Source organism: Nilaparvata lugens, chromosome 6 (genome assembly GCF_014356525.2).
Source record: "Nilaparvata lugens isolate BPH chromosome 6, ASM1435652v1, whole genome shotgun sequence".
NCBI lineage: Eukaryota > Metazoa > Arthropoda > Insecta > Hemiptera > Delphacidae > Nilaparvata > Nilaparvata lugens.
The window spans coordinates 16,946,024-16,961,915 of NC_052509.1; the positions used below are offsets into that span (position 1 = coordinate 16,946,024).

The 15,892-nt window shown below is 34.0% G+C and overlaps 2 protein-coding genes across 8 annotated transcripts in view; both read right to left on the minus strand.

Annotated features, from left to right (window-relative positions):
• The window catches only part of LOC111054514, a 50,620-nt gene that overhangs the window by 18,935 nt on the left and 15,793 nt on the right, over positions 1 to 15,892 (minus strand). Inside the window, exons 2-3 of the mRNA XM_039431371.1 lie at positions 1,802 to 1,873; positions 496 to 585 (exon numbers count right to left, since the gene is read on the minus strand). Of these exons, the coding sequence (XP_039287305.1) occupies positions 496 to 585; positions 1,802 to 1,873 (162 nt within the window). The remainder of the gene's footprint in view (positions 1 to 495; positions 586 to 1,801; positions 1,874 to 15,892) is intronic.
• The window catches only part of LOC111054506 (mucin-5AC-like), a 65,756-nt gene that overhangs the window by 17,259 nt on the left and 32,605 nt on the right, over positions 1 to 15,892 (minus strand). The window lies entirely within an intron of this gene.

The following is a 15,892-nucleotide window of genomic DNA, read 5'->3' on the forward strand; positions in this document are numbered from 1 at the left end:
ACCCAATTTTTAGTAATTGTTGAAAATTGAGAAAAGTATATTGCTGAAGGATAGTTTGTTCAATTCGACATGAACAGAATTCAGGAACATAAGTAATTGGGTTTAAGTGAACTGCAACTCACTGCCAACACACAAGAAATCTTTTGTTGCCAGTGCCAAATATAACATTGATAATATTGTTATACTCAAGTTACAATCAATGTCTATTTGTTTGTATACTCTGGTTATTATATCGTACAAATAATTATGTATTTGTGGTTTTTGGCAATAAATTCAATTCAATTGAGATTCATTCTATTCTCAATTATGCTAACAAAAAATGGCTCCTTATAGTGATTGTGGACTTAAAGTAATTGGCTGTGATCGCGTTAGAAAATGAAACACTCAAACAAGAAGAGTGAAACAAGTTCCACAAAAAGGTGAGCAGTTTCAACTCTGTAAGAGAGCATAATAGGCTATTCTCTATTTTATTGAGACATAAATCTTCTCTTTCACCTTATAAAGAAAGTTCCTATCAATTCTGCCATAGCCACCCAACTTCATTTCTGTTTTTGTCCTTGAAACAATCTTCAAAAATATATTTTCCTGCAAAATAAAAATAATACATTTTATTTCCAACAAAAAACATTACTTATCAAAATGAAATAACCATATAAAACTTATTGTTGAGTATTCTTTAAATTGTTCTTACATTACACAGCATTCGAGTTCTTGATTGTTCCAAGTGGATTTTCCACATATCCAAATCCCATGCTTTACATTAGTTTGATTTTAGAACAATCAACGCAAACAATTATTATTTGCTTCTAGTCTTTCACAATTAATTCACTTCATGATAAGTAAATAATTGGATGGGTATCATAAATAGTTCTTTTCCTCCACCTACTGTCTAAAGTACTTACTTTACTCCCTGGAACATAATACTAAAGTGTCACGTTTTCGCTCTCGGTACTAAAAAACAGAAAAACTCCCTAGGGAGGAAAAGTAACTTCATTTGAATAACATGGGAAGCATTTCTATTTTAAAAACGTACATTTGAAATAGGTTAGAAGGTCTAACCTCAGATGAGGAAGCATATAGAGTAGTCATTAAACCAACTGAATTCAATACCTCAACCAGACATTTGATCAATATATGAAATTTATGTTTGTATGCTAAAAATATTACAAACTTTATATCACTATACTAAAAAAAATGTATAACATATTTTTTATTCCATGTTATTCAAAATACCACCCAACGAATATTCCTCATTAACTAATCAAATTTGAAACGGGAACTTCAACATTGCTGTAGTTGTGGCGGCCATTGTTGTTACAACTTTTGCCGACAATAGCGCATAGCGTTGTCGGCAGAGAAATGTGATTATAAGCCAGCTGTTTCTGTTTACTATTTAGATTATGTTGTACCTAACACATTGTTTGGTCAAAAAATATTTAAAAAATATTTTATTTGCAGTTTTTATCAAAATGTAGGTGGAGGAAAAATGTTGTGTATATCATGATTGAAAAATGTTTTTTCTCCCTCAGGAAAATTGTTGCCCTCGGTTTCGCCTCGGGCTTCAAACTTTTCCCTCAGGGAGAAAAAACTGTACTTTTCACTCTAGATATACAAATAACTATTTCATGTTAAATACTACAAAATTCGTTTTTGGGCTTTATCTGTTCTAACTCGAATTTGTAAGATATAATTACAATATAATTTGCAAATTGTTGTATTATTTACATAAACTAAATGTCAGAAATGAAATGTGGTTTTTCGTGTAGGAAGTTTTTCTTAAAAGGGATGGAAGGATAATTACCTCTTCATTAGAAAGATTCTCTTTGTTACTCCTAATTATTTCCAACAATTTATTTTTCATCTCTATATCCATCTGAAATTATTAAAATCAATAATTTCATAATTTTTTATATTGATGAAACATTTTTTATAATTATTGAAAAATGTATAACTAAACAATATATTTATAAGATCTGAAATTATTAAAATCAATAATTTCATAATTTTTTATATTGATGAAACATTTTTTATAATTATTGAAAAATGTATAACTAAACAATATATTTATAAGATATTACATATTTATTTATTTTAATTTTATTGTTGTTCCTGCAAAAGGAGGATTTGCACAAATTTATCTAGAAAGAGGGTTGAATGACATTATATGTTAGATCAGATTTGTAGAGCACCATGGTAGTATGGGGGGTAAGTCTAAAACCTTGACCAGCATAAAAAGTGATTGATCGGGTATTTCTAATTGTCCGATTAGTTTCAAATTTGGCATACAGGATGATATACACATGTCAAACATACTGTTGAAGTTTCATCGAAATATAATGATTTTTAGGGGTGGTAGGGGTAAAAAACCCTATTGACCAGCATAAAAAGTGATTGACCGGGTATTTTTAATTGTACGGTACAATTTGTATCAAATTTGGCATACAGGATGATATACACATATTAAACATATTGTTAGAGTTTCATCAAAATATAATGATGTTTAGGGGTGGTTAGGGGTAAAAAACCCTATTGACCAGCATAAAAAGTGATTGACCGGGTATTTCTAATTGTCCTATTCGTTTCAAATTTGGCATACAGGATGATATACACATATTAAATTTACTGTTCAAGTTTCATCAAAATATAATGATGTTCAGGGGTGGTAGGGGTAAAAAACCCTATTGAGCAGCATAAAAAGTGATTGACCGGGTATTTCTCATTGTCCGATTCGTTTCAAATTTGGCATACAGGATTATATACACATGTCAAACATACTGTTGAAGTTTCATCAAAATAAAATGATGTTTAGGGGTGGTTAGGGGTAAAAAACCCTATTGACCAGCATAAAAAGTGATTGACCGAGTATTTCTAATTGTCCGATTTGTTTCAAATTTGGCGTACAGGATGATATACACATATTTAACATACTGTTGAAGTTTCATCAAAATATAATGATGTTTAGGGGTGGTTAGGGGTAAAAAACCCTATTGACAAGCATAAAAAGTGATTGACCAGGTATTTCTAATCGTCCGATTCGTTTCAAATTTGGCATACACGATGATATACACATGTCAAACATACTGTTGAAGTTTCATCGAAATATAATGATGTTTAGGGGTGGTTAGGGGTAAAAAGCCCCATTGACCAGCATAAAAAGTGATTGACCGGGTATTTCTCATTGTCCGATTCGTTTCAAATTTGGCATACAGGATGATAATTATACACATGTCAAACATACTGTTGAAGTTTCATCGAAATATAATGATTTTTAGGGGTGGTTAGGGGTAAAAAACCCTATTGACCAGCATAAAAAGTGATTGACCGGGTATTTCTAATTGTACAATTTTTTTCAAATTTGGCATACATGATGATATACACATATTAAACATATTGTTAGAGTTTCATCAAAATATAATGATGTTTAAGGGTGGTTAGGGGTAAAAAACCCCATTGACCAGCATAAAAAGTGATTGACCGGGTATTTCTCATTCTCCGATTCGTTTCAAATTTGGCATACAGGATGATATACACATGTCAAACATACTGTTGAAGTTTCATCGAAATATAATGATTTTTAGGGGTGGTTAGGGGTAAAAACGCTATTGACCAGCATAAAAAGTGATTGACCAGGTATTTCTAATCGTCCGATTCGTTTCAAATTTGGCATACAGGATGATATACACATATTAAACATACTGTTGAAGTTTCATCGAATATAATGATGTTTGGGGGTGGTTAGGGGTAAAAAACCCTATTGACCAGCATAAAAAGTGATTGACCGGGTATTTCTAATTGTCCGATTCGTTTCAAATTTGGCATACAGGATGATATACACATATTAAACATATTGTTAGAGTTTTATCAAAATATAATGATGTTCAGGGGTGGTTAGGGGTAAAAAACCCTATTGACCAGCATAAAAAGTGATTGACCGGGTATTTCTCATTGTCCGATTCGTTTTAAATTTGGCATACAGGATGATATACACATGTCAAACATACTGTTGAAGTTTCATCTAAATATATTGATGTTTAGGGGTGGTTAGGGGTAAAAAAACCTTTTTTCCAGCATAAAAATTGATTGACCGGGTATTTCTAATTGTCCGATTCGTTTCAAATTTGGCATACAGGATGATATACACATATTTAACATACTGTTGGAGTTCCATCAAAATATAATGATGTTTAGGGGCGGTTAGGGGTAAAAAACCCTATTGATCACCATAAAAAGTGATTGACCGGGTGAAAATGTGTGAAAGTAGCCTCTCGCTAGCAATGAATTGAAACCTGATGGAATTTATTAGAGTCAAGTGGGCGTTTGGTTCTATGCGGTTTCTATTTGGTACCGAATTCAAACCGAATTACCGTTTCACACTTATCGGAATTTGCCGAAAATGAATCGAAAACGAAACGAACCGAAAGAGTGTGAAACTAGCCTTATGTAGATACATAGAGGAGCAAAACGCTGATTATCAATGTAAGAAGATTTAGTTTGTACTCCATACTTGTATATATCAAGAAATTAATTCAATAAATTGTATACTATCATTAGCAAGTGATCAATTTAAACAGAAATAACTTACAACTATAAGAAGTGTATTTCAATTTTTTTTTCCAAAAGCACATAATTTTTTCATATTTTTCTATTGTCAAATTAATCATGACTGGATATCCAACACTCAGTTTAATTTGCTCCCCACACAAAATGTATTAGAAGCTTTTTTCTATGCCTCACCAACATAAATAATTATATATATCCAGAGCTTTGAACGTTTATTGAAAACCCGTCTACCCACATGCCCATAGCTGATGGATTACTTTTCAATTTTAGCCATAGTGATCGGTGAGCTGGAAATTTTCTCATTTCAACTTATGATATGATGATCAGCTGTTTTGAAACAAATATTATATTTTTCATTGTCAATTGAGAGAGAGATTTGGGAGGATAGGATAAAGAGGAAGAGAGAGAGAGAGGAAAGAAAGAGAAAAGAAGAAAAAGGGGGAGATGGAAAAGAAGAAAAAGAAGAGGAAAAAAAGAAAAAATAGTTCAATAAGGTCGCACGTTCCAGGATAACCTAGTCAATACAAATTCAACACAATACTCATTTCTCAATACTCCCTCTCACTCACACACTTTCACCCTTCTACTCTAGGCCTCTTTGTTTTGTAAGTCAACAGGCTTTTCAAAGCATGCAAGTATCTGGAATTTTTTGAATAGAGGAGCCAGTATGTTACTACAATAACAATAGCCTTTTCTATACCAATAGCTATTCATATTATTCAAAATACATTCTGTTGAAGCTGATTATGTTTTGGAAACTACAACCTCCAGAATGTTTGATGGTTTTGTATTGGTAATCGTTTTCACTTCTCACACTCACAGAAACAAACATGAAAGTGTATGATTGTCTAGGGAGAAAGGACTACTCCTTTAAAATTCTAGGCTCGTTTGTGAAAGGCAGGTTCACAGAAATCTATTATTTAATTCACTTCTATTTTCTGATTCCTTCTTTGAAAAGGGTCGTTTTCAAAACATGTTTTTTGGAACAATATGCATACTGTAATGTATGTAGCTATGAGGTTGGCAGACGTGGTTGTTTTCGCGCGCTCTGTGTGGTGATAAAGGTTATGTTGGCATGATGAATCGTAGAAACAATAAAGTGAGTTATTTAAAGTAAGTGGTTGTGTTTTATTCATGGTTATCATATTTTACATTGGCGACGAGAAATTGGAAGTTTCATTAGGCGTGTTATGGCGGCGTTTATAGGACATATTGGAGCGTTTGATGCCAGTGAGGAAACATGGGAGTCGTACATCGAGAGACTTGAGATTTTTATGGATGCAAACGACATCAAAAAAGATAAAAAGGTTTCAACGTTATTGTCTATAATGGGACTCAAAACATATAATCTACTGAAACATTTGTGTGCTCCGGATAAGCCTACTACAAAGAAATTCGAAGAACTTGTTAGCTTAGTTGGAACTCATTTAAATCCAAAGCCTTCCTTTATTGCTGAAAGGTACAAGTTCAGTTTGCGAAATCAGCAAGAACACGAATCAATTGCTGATTATATTGTCAAACTAAAAGAACTTTCAATCAATTGTGAATTTCAAGCAAATTGGCCAGATTATTTGCGGGATCGTTTGGTGAGTGGTCTGCGGAGTGATGCAATCAAAAAGAGGCTGTTAGGCGAACATGAGTTAACGTATGATGCAGCGGTAAAAATTGCCTTGAGTATGGAGTTAACAGACAAGGAGGCGGCTTCATTATCATCAGTTCCAGTAGGCCTCCAAAGGGAGGAAAAGATCGCGCAGCTTCAGCGTCATGGTGGAGGAGGTAACAGGCCGGTGGAGAGTCAAGGGCGTGGCCAATCAACAGTTCATGGACAGCATGGTGCCTGTTTCTGTTGCGGCAAGTACGGCCACCACGCTGGAAATTGCAGATTCAAATCGTACAAATGTAACAATTGTGGGAAAAGTGGACATTTAGTTAAAGTCTGTAAAGCAAAGGGTAAGTCTTCTTATTCATTTAATAATAAAGCACAAAACTATGTGGATTGTGCAGATGTTGGAGGTAATGATGGTTTTAAATATCGAGATGATGATGAAAATTGTAATGAAAATCATTATTTAACCAATCTATATACATTGAAGTCAGAGTATGAGCGTGACAAAATTAATAGTGTAACAAGAATCAAGCCAATCACACTAGAATTAATAGTTGACAACAAACCTCTCTTATTTGAGGTTGACAGTGGGGCTTGTGTATCAGTAATTAATGTAAGATGTTATGAGGAAACCTTTTCTCATCTGGAATTGCAGCCAACAAATTTAGTTTTAAGTTCATATACTAATAATCCAATCATACCTAAGGGCAAAGTGGCGGTTACAGTCAAACATAAGAACAGGGAACACCAATTGACATTGTATGTAATTAACAATGGTGCAAATCCATTGATTGGTAGAGACTGGATGAGAGACCTCAAATTGGTAGTTCAAATCCCAGAAGCTAAAAATTTGCATTCCGTAATTAGTAAACAACCCATTAATAACTCGGAAGTAGGTTTAGTTCATGAGACAGAGTTGATAAACGAGTTGTATAATAAATATCCAGGTGTTTTCACAGACAAGTTAGGTTGCTATAAGGGTGAGTCAGCACGTTTAGAGTTAAGGGATAATGTTTATCCTAAGTTTTTGAAACCTAGGACCATCCCTTATGCATTGCAAGACAAAGTAAAAGCAGAAATAGAGAGGCTAGAGCAGGAAGGCATTTTGGAAGCAGTAAGCAACAGTGAATGGGGTACTCCTATTGTACCTGTAATAAAAAGAAATGGTGAATTGAGAATATGTGCCGATTTTCTTAGTTCTACTGTTAATAAATGCTTAGTTGTGAATCATCATCCAATTCCTAAAATTGAGGACTTGTTTAATAGATTACAAAAAGGTGAAAAATATTCAAAAATAGATTTGTCCCAAGCATATCAGCAAGTAAGACTTGATGAAGGATCCAAACATATTTGTACTATAAGCACTCCTTGGGGCCTTTTCAGATATAATAGACTGCCATTTGGTATTGCCTCAGCACCTGGTATTTTTCAACAAATTATGGAAAAAATTCTGGCTGGAATTCCGGGAGTAGTTTGTTTTCTTGATGACATCTTAGTTAGTGGTAAAAACTTGACAGAGCATTATGATAGGTTAACAGAAGTATGTAAGAGATTGGATGCTAATGGTTTAGCAGTAAGTGAGAATAAGTGTGAGTTTTTCAAAAAAACGGTGGAGTATTTGGGATTATTATTAGTAAGGAGGGATTGAGAACAGCACCAAGTAAGATTGCGGCTATAACAAATGCCCCTACTCCAACTAATGTGAGTCAACTCCAAGCATTTCTGGGATTAGTAAACTATTATTGTAAATATGTGCCTAAATTAGCAACAATTGCAGCCCCTCTGCATCAACTGTTACGTAAAGATAGTGTTTTCAACTGGTCAGTGTCATGTCAACAAGCCTTTGAATTGATTAAAAGTAAATTAATTGCAGCGCCTATACTAGCACATTATGATGCTAAGTTGCCACTTCAATTAGCTACCGACTCATCAGCTTATGGCTTAGGTTGCGTACTGAGTCAGATTCAAAAAGATGGATCAGAAAAAACCAATTTGTTATGCTTCTAGAACTTTGTCAAAAGCTGAGAAAGGATATTCTGTGATTGATAGAGAAGCATTGGCTATTGTTTATGGTATAAAAAGGTTTAATCAGTATTTGTATGGTAATAAGTTTACATTACTAACAGACCATAAACCGTTATTATCTATATTTGGGTCAAAGAAAGGATTGCCAGTATATGCAGCTAGTAGGCTGCAAAGATATGCCTTGTTTTTGACTAATTATGATTTCAATATCAAGTATATTACATCTAGAGCCAATGCCAATGCAGATTGCTTATCAAGACTTCCATTGAATGTAAAAGATTTTGTTTTTGAAAATGATAATGTGGACTATGTGGGTACATATTTACAGTTTATCACAGAAAATGACATTCCTATTGATTTTAACTGTGTGAAATTAGAAACAAGTAAAGATACACTATTAAAAAAGTTTACAGTTATGTTATGTATGGTTGGCCAGAGGGTAAGCTTAATTCAACATGGAAGATATGAGACCATTTTTCCAAAAACAACATGAATTAGTTATAGAGCAGGGTATTCTGATGTGGGGACATAGGGTTATTATTCCTTCCTGTTTACGCAAAGCTTTGCTGTCAGAATTGCATTGTGGACATTTAGGCATCATAAAAATGAAAGCAATGGCAAGGTCGTATTTTTGGTGGCCAGGTATAGATGCTGATATAGAATGTTTGGCTAATAGTTGTGGAGCTTGCTTAGAACAAAGGCAACTCCCTTCTAAGAGTGTTTTACATGTGTGGGAATTTCCCAAGAAACCGTGGGAAAGAATTCATCTTGATTTCTTGGGTCCAATCAATTCACAAATTTATCTTATAATCATTGATGCACATTCTAAGTGGTTAGAAGTAGAGAAAGTGAATTCTACAGCTGCTAAAGAAACCATTTCTAAATTGAGACCTATTTTTGCTCGTTTTGGTCTCCCTCAGTACCTTATTTCAGATAATGGCCCACCTTTTACATCCAATGAATTTAATGATTTTCTCAAGGCTAATGGTATTAGACATACCTTTTCACCTCCTTTTAGACCGGCGACTAATGGACAGGCCGAAAATAGTGTAAAAGTAACAAAAAAACGAATAAAATGTGCTCTTCTAGAAAATGAAAATGTGGAATTGGCTTTGTGTAGATTTTTATTAGCATATCGAAATGCGATTCATGCTACTACAAATAAGAGTCCTGCTATGTTAATGTTCAATAGACCATTGAGGTCACGGTTGGATTTAATTAAACCAAATTTGCAAAGGGTTGTTTATGATAAACAAGACAAACAAGTGGAAAATTATCGGGGAGGTAAGACTAGGGATTTTATTGTAGGGCAACCTGTGATTGTTAGAGACTACAGGGGACAAAGGAAATGGATTGAGGCAAACATTGTTGACAAATTAGGTCCAGTAACATATTTGGTGAAACTAAATAATGATGTAATTTGGAAACGGCATGTGGATCAAACTGTTAGTGCGCATTACTCAGCTAAAGAAACGACATTCACACGTGATTTATTGTTGACACCACCGAAAGTGAGCTTAGAAGTGGGAGTTCAGAGAGATATAATTAATCTGGATAAGGCATCGCCAACTGATCACATCCCAATCCCCATTCAATCCCCTGGCAGGGAATTACCTTCCAGGATTCCACAAAACAGAAAGTCACAGCCTCAGCTGTCGGGTGAAGTGTCTAATGATAACTCCTCAGAATCAGAAATGAGTAGATATCCAGTGAGGTTGAGAAAGCCAGTGGAAAGATTGAATTTGTAATAGTATTTTCATTGTTAGATTTAAATTTAAGATTCAGTTTGTAAGAGATAATTGAAAATTAATTAGTAATTATTTTTTTCATAAAAACTAACTATTTTGTTATTGTAATTTGACTTGTGTTTGCATTGTTTATGATTTCGATTTTTGAGTGTCACTGGTAATAGTTCTCTTATTGTTGAAATATTTTGTAAAGTTGAAGGGAGGAATTGTAATGTATGTAGCTATGAGGTTGGCAGACGTGGTTGTTTTCGCGCGCTCTGTGTGGTGATAAAGGTTATGTTGGCATGATGAATCGTAGAAATAATAAAGTGAGTTATTTAAAGTAAGTGGTTGTGTTTTATTTATGGTTATCATATTTTACACATACCTTATCTTTTCTCTGGGAATTCACGTCTCTCTGATTTGTATCGCATTAGGAGACAAGTGTCATCCTGACATTCCTATTATACATTCCTAGTACAGTTGGCAAAATGAAAATGAGTCCCTCAAGGTCAAAGCTTGCTCTTCGCACCACCACCCGTCTCTACCAACACTGTTGCCACTTTGTACTAAGGGTGGCTAGTAAGAGAGAAAGTGAATGTGTGTGTGAGAGAGGATGTGATAGTGGAATACCCGGTCAATCACTTTTTATGCTGGAAAAAAGGGTTTTTTACCCCCAACCACCCCTAAACATCAATATATTTTGATGAAACTTCAACAGTATGTTTGACATGTGTATATCATCCTGTATGCCAAATTTAAAACGAATCGGACAATGAGAAATACCCGGTCAATCACTTTTAATGCTGGTCAATAGGGTTTTTCATCCCTAACCACCCCTAAACATCATTATATTTTGATAAAACTCTAACAATATGTTTAATATGTGTATATCATCCTGTATGCCAAATTTGAAACGAATCGGACAATTAGATATACCCGGTCAATCACTTTTTATGCTGGTCAATAGGGTTTTTTACCCCTAACCACCCCCAAACATCATTATATTTGATGAAACTTCGACAGTATGTTTAATATGTCTATATCATCCTGTATGCCAAATTTGAAATGAATCGGACAATTGGAAATACCTGGTCGATCACTTTTTATGCTGGTCAATGGGGCTTTTTACCCCTACCACACCTAAACATCATTATATTTTGATAAAACTTCAACAGTATGTTAAATATAAGTATATCATCCTGTATGCCAAATTTGAAACGAATCGGACAACTAGAAATACTCGGTCAATCACTTTTTATGCTGGTCAATAGGGTTTTTTACCCCTAACCACCCCCAACATCATTATATTTGATGAAACTTCGACAGTATGTTTAATATGTCTATATCATCCTGTATGCCAAATTTGAAATGAATCGGACAATTGGAAATACCTGGTCGATCACTTTTTATGCTGGTCAATGGGGCTTTTTACCCCTACCACACCTAAACATCATTATATTTTGATAAAACTTCAACAGTATGTTAAATATAAGTATATCATCCTGTATGCCAAATTTGAAACGAATCGGACAACTAGAAATACTCGGTCAATCACTTTTTATGCTGGTCAATAGGGTTTTTTACCCCTAACCACCCCCAAACATCATTATATTTTGAAGAAACTTTAACAGTATGTTTAATATGTGTATATCATCCTGTATGCCAAATTTGAAACGAATCGGACAATTAGAAATACCCGGTCAATCACTTTTTATGCTGGTCAATAGGGTTTTTTACCCCTAACCACCCCTAAAAATCATTATATTTTGATGAAACTTCAACAGTATGTTTGACATGTGTATATCATCCTGTATGCCAAATTTGAAACGAATCGGACAATTATAAATACCCGGTCAATCACTTTTCATGCTGGTCAATAGGGTTTTTCACCCCTAACCACCCCTAAACATCATTATATTTTGAAGAAACTTCAACAGTATGTTTGACATGTGTATATCATCCTGTATGTCGAATTTGAAACGAATCAGACAATTAGAAATACCCGGTCAATCACTTTTTATGCTAGTCAATCACTTTTTATGCTGGTCAATAGAGTTTTTTACCCCTAACCACCCATAAACATCATTATATTTTGATGAAACTTCAACAGTATGTTTGACATGTGTATATCATCCTGTATGCCAAATTTGAAACGAATTGGACAATTAGAAATACCCGGTCAATCACTTTTCATGCTGGTCAATAGGGTTTTTTACCCCTAACCACCCCTAAACATCATTATATTTTGATGAAACTTTTTACAGTATGTTTAATATGTGTATATCATCCTGTATGTCGAATTTGAAACGAATCAGACAATTAGAAATACCCGGTCAATCACTTTTTATGCTAGTCAATCACTTTTTATGCTGGTCAATAGGGTTTTTCACCCCTAACCACCCCTAAACATCATTATATTTTGAAGAAACTTCAACAGTATGTTTGACATGTGTATATCAACCTGTATGCCAAATTTGAAACGAATTGGACAAATTGAAATACGCGGTCAATCACTTTTTATGCTGGTCAATAGGGTTTTTCACCCCTAACCACCCCTAAACATCATTATATTTTGATGAAACTTCAACAGTATGTTTGACATGTGTATATCATCCTGTATGTCAAATTTGAAACGAATCAGACAATTAGAAATACCCGGTCAATCACTTTTTATGCTGGTCAATATGGTTTTTCACCCCTAACCACCCCTAAACATCATTATATTTTGATGAAACTTCAACAGTATGTTTGACATGTGTATATCATCCTGTATGCCTAATTTGAAACAAATCGGACAATTAGAAATACCCGGTCAATTAGTTTTTATGCTGGTCAATAGGGTTTTTTACCCCTAACCACCTCTAAACATCATTATATCTTGATGAACCTTCAACAGTATGTTGAATATGTGTATATCATCCTGTATGCCAAATTTGAAACGAATTGGACAAATTGAAATACGCGGTCAATCACTTTTTATGCTGGTCAATAGGGTTTTTTACCCCTAACCACCCCTAAACATCATTATATTTTGATGAAACTCCAACAGTATGTTTGACATGTGTATATCATCGTGTATGCCAAATTTGAAACAAATTGGACAATTAGAAATACCCGGTCAATCACTTTTTATGCTGGTCAATCACTTTATATTCTGGTCAATAGGGTTTTTTACCCCTTCCACCCCAAAACATCATTATATTCTGATGAAACTTCAACAGTATGTTCAATATGTGTATATCATCCTGTATGCCAAATTTGAAACGAATCGGACAATTATAAATACCCGGTCAATCACTTTTCATGCTGGTCAATAGGGTTTTTCACCCCTAACCACCCCTAAACATCATTATATTTTGATGAAACTTCAACAGTATGTTTGACATGTGTATATCATCCTGTATGTCAAATTTGAAACGAATCAGACAATTAGAAATACCCGGTCAATCACTTTTTATGCTGGTCAATATGGTTTTTCACCCCTAACCACCCCTAAACATCATTATATTTTGATGAAACTTCAACAGTATGTTTGACATGTGTATATCATCCTGTATGCCTAATTTGAAACAAATCGGACAATTAGAAATACCCGGTCAATTAGTTTTTATGCTGGTCAATAGGGTTTTTTACCCCTAACCACCTCTAAACATCATTATATTCAGATGAAACTTCAACAGTATGTTGAATATGTGTATATCATCCTGTATGCCAAATTTGAAACGAATCGGACAATTAGAAATACCCGGTCAATCACTTTTTATGCTGGTTGCCGTGCTACCAATTTTTCCTTAAACGGTTGGAATAGCATTTAACACCTATCAACCTAGGGATAGTTGTCAGCTCCAATAAGATAGATTCTTGATAAACTGTGAACGGATCTATTGCCTATGAATGAGAAATCCAGTTTTCAGAGCAAATTAACTTATAATCTTCAGATGAAAATACACAAATACACAAGGAGAATATATCTTAAGCCTAATTATTTCAAGTAACTACGAACTAAAATACTTATCTAGTTTACAGTTGAAACACAGTGGCTATTGGCTTGACTATACAAACAGCTAAATCTGAACAAAACAGCACAAAAATTTATATAAAACTCAATTTAAAACATTAATAAACGAAAATGATTTAGAGCAAAACTCCACGACAACATTTGTAGCCAGCCATTTTTCAGAAGAAGGAGGAACAGGAAAAAGACATAAGTTGCAAGTCACGAAGACAACGCCTCCAACATTATAGACACGTCACCAAAATATTATAACTTATAAGTTTAGAATTCACATTCTACATCTGTTCTCAATAAAACTTTATTTTGAAAATGTTATTTTAAATTTTTATATATATCTCGATTTAAATAAACCATTTATCCAGTAATATGTTAACCCTGCCTCGGTGACACCATGGAACAATGCAACAAACATTCACGATAATAAATTCTCCGTCAAAAAATTTGTCCGTCTATTGATAACTCTGACATTTACTATAAAGTTCCATAGATCTCGAATTGAAGATTCGATTCCAATGTGAGAAGAAAAATGTAATATTACAAATACCCCCCTCTTGACATAAAAAATTTTACTGTTTGAAAATTTAAAGAAAAAATTTACATTGACCCTAATGAAAATTGTTGAAATTTAAATTCGAGAACAGTAACAATTTTTTCTAGAAAAACATTACATGTCACCCTATAATTGAAAATTATTATAAAAATTCATCAATAGCATTTGTTATATGTTTCCAAACAATATCTCAAAATATAGAATATCAATATTACATTTTTTTTAGCTTTATAATTTAAAGAAAAATATCTCAACAGAAGTTTAATATGTAAAGAATAGTTTTTTGAAATTGCACATAAATTTAATAGATAGAAAATTTAATTTTTATTGCATAAAAAAAAATTTAGTATGTTGAATGAAAAATTTATTATTATTATTTATTTTTTAAATGAATTGATGAATTGTTACATTTAATTTTCACATAAAATTTCAATAAATCAAAAAATGTTCATTTCTTTCACTATTGACGCGGTTGATTTTATTGATGCACATTTTGGAAAACAGTCCGTTAAGGCACTCAGTATGATTTTCAGTTAAGTGTGACTCCAATGTGATGACGTTAAGTGTTGGGCTGATCTGGATGCACGTAGTGTTGGGCTGATACTTGTAGTCGACTGATGCATATCAAACTCGATACAGGTGACATCTCAGTTAGCATTGTTTCATGTTTGTAGTAGACGGCTGCATTCCAAACTCGATACAGGTGACATCTCAGTTAGCATTGCTTCATGTTTGTAGTAGACAGCTGCATTCCAAACTCGATACAGGTGACATCTCAGTTAGCATTGCTTCATGTTTGTAGTAGACAGCTGCATTCCAAATTCAATACAGAGTCACATAAATTTTGTATCATATTTGTAATTATACAATGTACATTTCAGGCTTGAAATGACAATGTAATTCGTTTTTTGGAAAAGAGATAGACGCTGCATACAGGATTAATTTAGGTGAGGATTAATTTAGGTAAGGTTTGGTTTTTTGATATTTTCAGCTTTCAAGGTTTAGAGTTCTGCATACAGGAATAATTTAGGAGAGGATTTTTTGAATCAATTCTTTCATGATACTGTGACTGTTCTTCTGAATTCAAAGTTGTGAATGTGAACATGGATGGCAATTACCTCCAGGTAATGCAGTAGTGTTGAAGTTTGAGATACAGAGTCAGCAATAAGCATTGGCATTGCTATTGGCGTATGCTTTGGTGTCTGCTTTGGCATCGGCGTTGATATTGGCATTGGTGCAGGCATTGGCATTGGCACAGATTTTGGCATTGGCGTAGCTATTGGCATTGGCGTAGCTATTGACATCAGCACAGGCATCGGCGTTGATTTTGGTGTTGGCATCAGCATTGGCACAGATTTTGGCATCAGCATTGACGCAGATATTGGCTTCGGCGCAGGCATCGGCGT